Source organism: Staurois parvus, unplaced genomic scaffold (genome assembly GCF_062004578.1).
Source record: "Staurois parvus isolate SC_StPar_1 unplaced genomic scaffold, SC_StPar_1.0 ptg000362l, whole genome shotgun sequence".
NCBI classification, from domain to species: domain Eukaryota; kingdom Metazoa; phylum Chordata; class Amphibia; order Anura; family Ranidae; genus Staurois; species Staurois parvus.
The window spans coordinates 5,130,001-5,138,861 of NW_028318158.1; the positions used below are offsets into that span (position 1 = coordinate 5,130,001).

Genomic DNA, 8,861 nt, shown 5'->3' on the forward strand with positions numbered 1-8,861 from the left:
TCTGTTTAACTATCCATCCGTACCATATATATCTGTTTATCTATCAATAATCTATCTAGCCATCTATAATTAATCTATCTATCTATCCATCTATCTATCAATACCATATCTATCCATCTATAATCTATCAGTTTATCTATCAATGTCATATCTATCCATCTATAATCTATATATCTTTCTATCTATTTTATATTCTATCCATCTATACTCTGTCTATCTATCTCATTTCATCAATCAATCAATCAATCAATCAATCAATCAATCAGTCAATCTATCTATCTTTATATTCCACACCATTCTGTGTGCCTTTCTGTTTAACTATCCATGCATACCATATCTATCTATCTATCTATCTATCTATCTATCTATCTATCAATACCATATCTATCCATCTTCAATCTATCAATACCATACCATATCTATCTATCTATCTATCTATCTATCTATCTATCTATCTATCTATAAATATCATATCTATCCATCTATTATCTATCTATCTATCTATTTATATTTTATCCATCTAAACTCTGTCTATCTGCCTCATTTCATTCAATCAATCAATCTGTCTATCTTTATATTCCACACCATTCTGTCTATTTTTCTGTTTAACTATCGATGCATACCATATCTATCTATCTATCTATCTATCTATCTATCTATCTATCTATCTATCTATCTATCTATCATATCATATCTATCCATCTATTATCTATCTATCTATCTATCTATCTATCTATCTATCTATCTCATATTATTCTATCAATCAATTTTTATTTTTCGCATTAATTTTGTCTGTCATTCAGTTTAACTATCTACCCATACCACATCTATCTATTTATATTTTATCCATCTTTACTCTATCTGTCTCATTTCATTCAATCAATCAGTCAATCAATCTATCTATCTTTATATTCTACACCATTCTGTCTGCCTTCCTGTTTAACTATCCATGCATACCATATCTATCTATCTATTTATATTTTATCCATCTATACTCTGTCTATCTGTTTAATTTCATTCAATCAATCAATCTTTCTATCTATCAATACCATATCTATCCATCTATAATCTATCAATACCATATCTATCTATCTATCTATCTACCTATCTATCTATCTATCTATCTATCTATAAATATCATATCTCTCCATCTATTATCTATCTATCTATCTCATATTATTCTATCAATCAATTTTTTATTTTTCGCATTAATTTTGTCTGTCATTCAGTTTACCTATCTACCCATACCACATCTATCTAGCTATGTATATTTTATCCATCTATACTATATCTGTCTCATTTCATTCAATCAATCAGTCAATCAATCTATCTTTATATTCTACACCATTCTGTCTGCCTTTCTGTTTTAACTATCCATGCATATCTGTCTATCTATCTATCTATCTATCTATCTATCTATCAGTTCATCTATCAATACCATTTCTGTCTATCTATCTATCTATCTATCTATCTATCTATCTATCCCATATCTATCCATCTATAATCTATCTGTTCATCTATCAATTCCATATCTATCTATCTATCTATCTATCTATCTGTCTATCTATCTCATATTATTCTATCACTCAATCTATCCTTCTGTTTAACTATCCATCCGTACCATATATATCTGTTTATCTATCAATAATCTATCTAGCCATCTATAATTAATCTATCTATCTATCCATCTATCTATCAATACCATATCTATCCATCTATAATCTATCAGTTTATCTATCAATGTCATATCTATCCATCTATAATCTATATATCTTTCTATCTATTTTATATTCTATCCATCTATACTCTGTCTATCTATCTCATTTCATCAATCAATCAATCAATCAATCAATCAGTCAATCTATCTATCTTTATATTCCACACCATTCTGTGTGCCTTTCTGTTTAACTATCCATGCATACCATATCTATCTATCTATCTATCTATCTATCTATCTATCTATCTATCAATACCATATCTATCCATCTTCAATCTATCAATACCATACCATATCTATCTATCTATCTATCCATCTATCTATCTATCTATCTATCTATCTATCTATCTATAAATATCATATCTATCCATCTATTATCTATCTATCTATCTATTTATATTTTATCCATCTAAACTCTGTCTATCTGCCTCATTTCATTCAATCAATCAATCTGTCTATCTTTATATTCCACACCATTCTGTCTATTTTTCTGTTTAACTATCGATGCATACCATATCTATCTATCTATCTATCTATCTATCTATCTATCAATACCATGTCTATCTATCTAATATTATTCCTTCTAGCAATCAAACTTTTTTATTTTTTACATGATTTTGTCTATTTTTCTGTTTAACTATCCATCTGTAGCATATCTATCTATCTATCTATAAATACTATATCTATCAATCTATCAATCTATCTATCTATAAATACCATATCTATCCATCTATTATCTATCTATCTATCTATCTATCTATCTATCTATCTATTTATATTTTATCCATCTATGCTCTGTCTATCTGTCTCATTTCATTTAATCAATCAATATGTCTATCTTTATATTTCACACCATTCTGTCTGCTTTCTATCTATCTATCTATCTATCAATACCATAATTATCTATCACATATTATTCTATTGCTCAATCTATTTTTATTTTTCACATAATTCTGTCTGTCATTCTGTTTAACTATCCACCTATCTATCTATCTATCTATCTATCTATCTATCTATCTATCTATCAATACCATGTCTATCTATCGATCTATCTATCTTTCTATCACATATTATTCTATTGCTCAATCTATTTTTATTTTTCACATCATTCTGTTTATCTATCTATCTATCTATCTATCTATCTAATATTATTCTATCTATCTATCTATCTATCTATCTATCTATCTAATATTATTCTATCAATCAATTTTTATTTTTCCCATCATTTTGTCTGTCATTCTGTTTAACTATCTACCCATACCACATCTATCTATCTATTTATCTATCTATAAATATCATATCTATCCATCTATTATCTATCTATCTCATATTATTCTATCAATCAATTTTTATTTTTTGCATTAATTTTGTCTGTCATTCAGTTTAACTATCTACCCATACCACATCTATCTATTTATATTTTATCCATCTATACTCTATCTGTCTCATTTCATTCAATCAGTCAATCTATCTATCTATCTATCTATTTATCTATCTATCTATCTATCAATACCATATCTATCTATTTATCAATACCATATCTATCCATATGTAATCTATCTGTTCATCTATCAATACCATATCTATCTATCTATCTATCTATCTATCTATCTATCTATCTATCTATCTATCTATCTATCAATACCATATCTATCCATATGTAATATATGTGTTCATCTATCAATACCATATCTGTCTATCTATCTATCTATCTATCTATCTATCTATCTATCTATCTATCTATCTATCAATACCATATCTATCTATTTATCAATACCATATCTATCCATATGTAATCTATCTTTTCATCTATCAATACCATATCTGTCTATCTATCTATCTATCTATCTATCTATCAATACCATATCTATCCATATGTAATATATGTGTTCATCTATCAATACCATATCTGTCTATCTATCTATCTATCTATCTATCTATCTATCTATCTATCTGTCTGTCTGTCTGTCTGTCTGTCTGTCTATCTATCTATCTATCTATCTATCTATCTATCTCATATTATTCTATCACTCAATCTATCCTTCTGTTTAACTATCCATCCGTACCATATATATCTGTTTATCTATCAATAATTTATCTAGCAATCTATCTATCTATCTATCTATCTATCTATCTATCTATCTATCTATCTATCTCATATCTATCCATCTATAATCCATCAGTTTATCAATCAATGCCATATCTATCCATCTATAGTCTATCAGTTTATCTATCAATGTCATATCTATCCATCTATAATCTGTCTTTCTATCTATTTTATATTCTATCCATCTATACTCTGTCTATCTATCTCATTTCATCAATCAGTCAATCAATCAATCAGTCTATCTATCTATCTATCTATCTATCTATCTATCTATCTATCTATCTATCTATCTATCTATCATCAATCCCATATCTATCTATCTAATATTATTCTTTCTAGCAATCAAACTTTTTTATTTTTTACATCATTTTGTCTATCTTTCTGTTTAACTATCCATCTGTAGCATATCTATGTATAAATACCATATCTATTTATCTATAAATACCATATCTATCTATCTATCTATCTATCTATCTAATATTATTCTATCTATCAATCAATTTTTATTTTTCCCATCATTCTGTCTGTCATTCTGTTTAACTATCCACCCATACCATATATATCTATATCTATATCTATTTATATTTTATCCATCTATACTCTGTCTATCTGTCTCATTTCATTCGATCAATCAATCTATATGTCTTTATATTACACACCATTCTGTCTGCCTTTCTGTTTTACTATCCATGTATCCATGCATATCTATCTATCTATCTATCTATCTATCTATCTATCTATCTATCTATCTATCTATCCATCTATAATATATCAGTTTATGTATCAATACCATATCTATCCATCTATAACCTATCAATACCATTTCTATCTATCTATCTATAAATATATCTATCCATCTATTATCTATCTATCTATCTATCTCATATTATTCTATCAATCAATTTTTATTTTTCGCATCATTCTGTCTGTCATTCAGTTTAACTATCTACCCATAACACATCTCTCTATCTATTTATATTTTATCCATCCTTACTCTAGCTGTCTCATTTCATTCAATCAATCAGTCAGTCAATCAATCTATCTATCTTTATATTCCACACCATTCTGTCTGCCTTTCTGTTTAACTATCCATATCTATCTATCTATCTATCTATCTATCTATCTATCTCATATTATTCTATCACTCAATCTATCCTTCTGTTTAACTATCTATCCATCTATCTATCTATCTATCAATACTATATCTATCCATCTATAATCTATCAGTTTATCTATCAATGCCATATCTATCTATAATCTATCAGTTTATCTATCAATGTCATATCTATCCATCTATAATCTATCTATCTTTCTATCTATTTTATATTCTATCCATCTATACTCTATTATTATTATTATTATTATTATTATTATTATACAGTATTTATATAGGGCCAAAGGGCTCAGCGCTGTACAGTAGCAGGGGGGACAGAACATGAGACAAGACAGTAACAATACATTACACGAGGGGTTCGAGGGCCCTGCTCTTTCGAGCTTACAATCTAGGAGGGAGGGGAAGGTGGTACAGGAGGAAATGGCTGTGGGGGATGGATTGGTGGGAGGAGTGGAGGAGGTTAGTTGTTAGGTGAGATCAGGTGTTAGGTGAGGTTGGGGTAGGCTTCTCTGAAGAGGAGGGTTTTCAGGGTGCGCCTGAAGGTGAGGAGGGTAGGTGACAGTCTGATGGATTGGGGGAGGGAGTTTCAGAGGATGGGGGAAGTCCTAGAAAAGTCCTGCAATCGGGCGTGGGAGGAGGAGAACAGGGAGCTAGAGAGTAGGAGGTCCTGTGAGTAGCGGAGGGCATGGGTAGGGTAGTATTTGGGTATCAGGTCAGTTATGTAGTTTGGGGAGGCGTTGTGAATGGCTTTGTAGGTCAGAGTTAGCAGTTTGAATTTGATGCTTTGGGCAATCGGGAGCCAATGAAGGGATTGGCAGAGGGGGGAGGCAGATGTGGAGCGGTTGGTGAGGTGGATGAGTCTAGCCGCGGAATTTAGGATCGACTTGAGTAGGAATAGCATTCGTTTGGGTAGGCCAGTGAGAAGGGAATTGCAATAGTCCAGGCGTGAGATGATGATGGAGTGTACGAGTTGTTTGGTGGTGTCTGGGGTGAGGAATGTGTGTATCTTGGAGATGTTGCGGAGGTGGAGCCTGCAAGATCTAGATAGCAGTTGGATGTGGGGTAGGAAGGAGAGGTGGGAGTCCAGGGTGACACCCAGGACTTTGGCGTGTGGGGTGGGAGAGATGGTGGCGTTGTTAGTAGTGATGGAGAGGATGGGGGGGGGGGAGACCAGGAGCTCGGTTTTTGATAGGTTAAGTTTGAGGAAATGGAGCGACATCCAGTCTGATATGTCGTCTATCTATCTCATTTCATCAATCAATCAGTCAATCTATCTATCTTTATATTCCACACCATTCTGTCTGCCTTTCTGTTTAACTATCCATGCATACCATATCTATCTATCTATCTATCTATCTATCTATCTATCTATCTATCAATACCATATCTATCTATCTATCTATCTATCTATCTATCTATCTATCTATCCATCTATAATCTATCTGTTCATCTCTCAAAACCATATCTAGCTGTTCATCTATCAATACCATATCTATCTATCTATCTATCTATCTATCTATCTATCTATCTATCTATCTATCTATCTATCTATCTATCCCATATCTATCCATCTATAATCTATCTGTTCATCTATCAATACCATATCTACCATATATACATACTATGAGATATACTCTGTCTATCTCATTTCATCAATCAATTAATCAATCTATCTTTATATTCCATACCATTCTGTCTGAATTTCTCTTTAACTATCCATCCATGCCATATCTATCTATCTATCTATCTATCTATCTATCTATCTATTATTTATTATATTAGTATATTATAATACTTTCTAGCAATCAATCTGTTTTTTTTACATCAATTTGTCTATCTTTCTGTTTAACTATCCATCTATAGCATGTCTATCTATCTATAAATACCATATGTATCCATATATTATCTATCTATCTATCTATATCATATCTATCCATGTATTATCTATCTATCTATCTATCTATCTATCTATCTATCTATCTATCTATAAATATCATATCTATCCATCTATTAGCTATCTATCTATCTATCTATCTATCTATCTATCTATCTATCTATTATCTATCTATCTATCTATCTCATATTATTATATCAATCAATTTTTATTTTTCGCATCATTTTGTCTGTCATTCAGTTTAACTATCTACCCATACCACATCTATCTATCTATTTATATTTTATCCATCTATACTCTATCTGTCTCATTTCATTCAATCAATCAATCAATCAATCAGTCAATCAATCTATATATCTTTATATTCCACACCATTCTGTCTGCCTTTCTGTTTAACTATCCATGCATACCATATCTATCTATCTATCTATCTATCTATCTATCTATCTATCTATCTATCTATCTCATATTATTCTATCACTCAATCTATCCTTCTGTTTAACTATCCATCCGTACCATATATATCTGTTTATCTTTCAATAATGTATCTAGCCATCTGTCTGTCTGTCTGTCTGTCTGTCTGTCTGTCTAGCTATTCAGGATTTCTACATCATACCCAATTGGAATAATAGTCTTCTATTATCAGATCAGTCCATGCATGCACATCTTAATACTGGGTGTTTTAGGGTTATGCCTTTAAGGGTTTTTAACATTATTTAAAGTGTGAAATAGTGACACACATCACTGCACAGCAGCATGTTGTACTACGCATGTGGATCCTTCCAGTGCACTGCAGTAAAATGCAGTCATGCTGCATTTTCTGCACCTCACTGCATTGCATTGTGGTGTGACAGGGCACAAGAAAACAATTGTTATCTACGTGTCCTAGCAGTGACCTGCGTTTATCCAGTGTGGAAAAACATACATCACCACAAATAGTGTGAATGAGCCCTTATGGGTAAATAGTAATGGCTTGCATCACTAACTTGTTTTTATTTCTCCATCTAATTACTCCAGCCATAGAGTCTCTTGACACAGGCTATGTGTTAAAACATATAACGTGAAAAAGCATTTCTTGATAGAGGGTAGGTGCTGAGATTTTAGCGCCACATTACCCAAGATATATTGAGTGGCTCAACTCTTTAGCTTCCACCCAACACTGAAATAGGGTGGACTGATACTTTAGAATTACAGAACTCACCTGGCACAGAATGTTCTTGACATAATCTCCGCATAGCTCCTGCTCCTTAGAATCATAGTTGTCCATGACCGACCAGTATCTCTCTGCTATGATGTTGTCCTTATCCTGGTCACAGCAACCAAACTTTTCATACAAGGAGCAAAACTCCAAGTGTACAGGGGGCTTGAATGGGGGTCCAGAATCCAGGCACTGCGGATGACTGAAGACTCCTGTTTGGATGAGGATGATAAAGGATGATAGAAGATAGACACTTTTAATGAAAGATCCATCTTCCCAATGTGGACACAACAGCAAGGAGCATCCATGAGCTGCCAGGCATGCAGTCATCTTCACTGTCATCTACTACTCACATCCTGTGGCCACCAAGCTTCCACTTGTCTGTGCTTCTTTTTATACCAGCCCTGAGCACTCCCTCGCCACTCCTGAAACTTCATCTCCACTTTGTCCCTTCCATTCCTGGTCTTCACATCTCCTGCTCATCCCTATTCATCAGTATCCCTCTCAAAGTTCTATTGCAGTTTCTTGCATGTGCTCAGTTTGTCACACTTCATTCCTTGCTTAACATCCAGCTCTGTCTGGAGTTACACATGCTCACAGCTTTTGCTCTTGCAAGGTTTTCTCTCCACACAAATCTTTAGCATCAATGGCAATAACTGGAAACACTTGAAATGTCTTGTATCATACTTTATCCACATTTTCTTGACTTCGAAAAGGTTGAGGGTTTAAAAATATCACAGCTGGCAAAAAACAATCCTCTTTGATATTTGCCTTTTATTTTCTGTGCTTTTTACAGCTGTGGCTTCTCTGACATTTCAATCAGCACAGTGA

At 32.3% G+C, this 8,861-nt stretch overlaps 1 protein-coding gene across 1 annotated transcript in view; it reads right to left on the reverse strand.

The window, feature by feature from the left end:
- Nucleotides 1-8,578, reverse strand: part of HHIPL2 (HHIP like 2) — a 150,205-nt gene extending 141,627 nt beyond the window's left edge. The window contains exon 1 of the mRNA XM_089685041.1: nucleotides 8,034-8,578. Within this exon, the coding sequence (XP_089541167.1) occupies nucleotides 8,034-8,372 (339 nt within the window). The 5' untranslated portion in view covers nucleotides 8,373-8,578. The remainder of the gene's footprint in view (nucleotides 1-8,033) is intronic.
- Nucleotides 8,579-8,861: the final 283 nt, after the last annotated feature.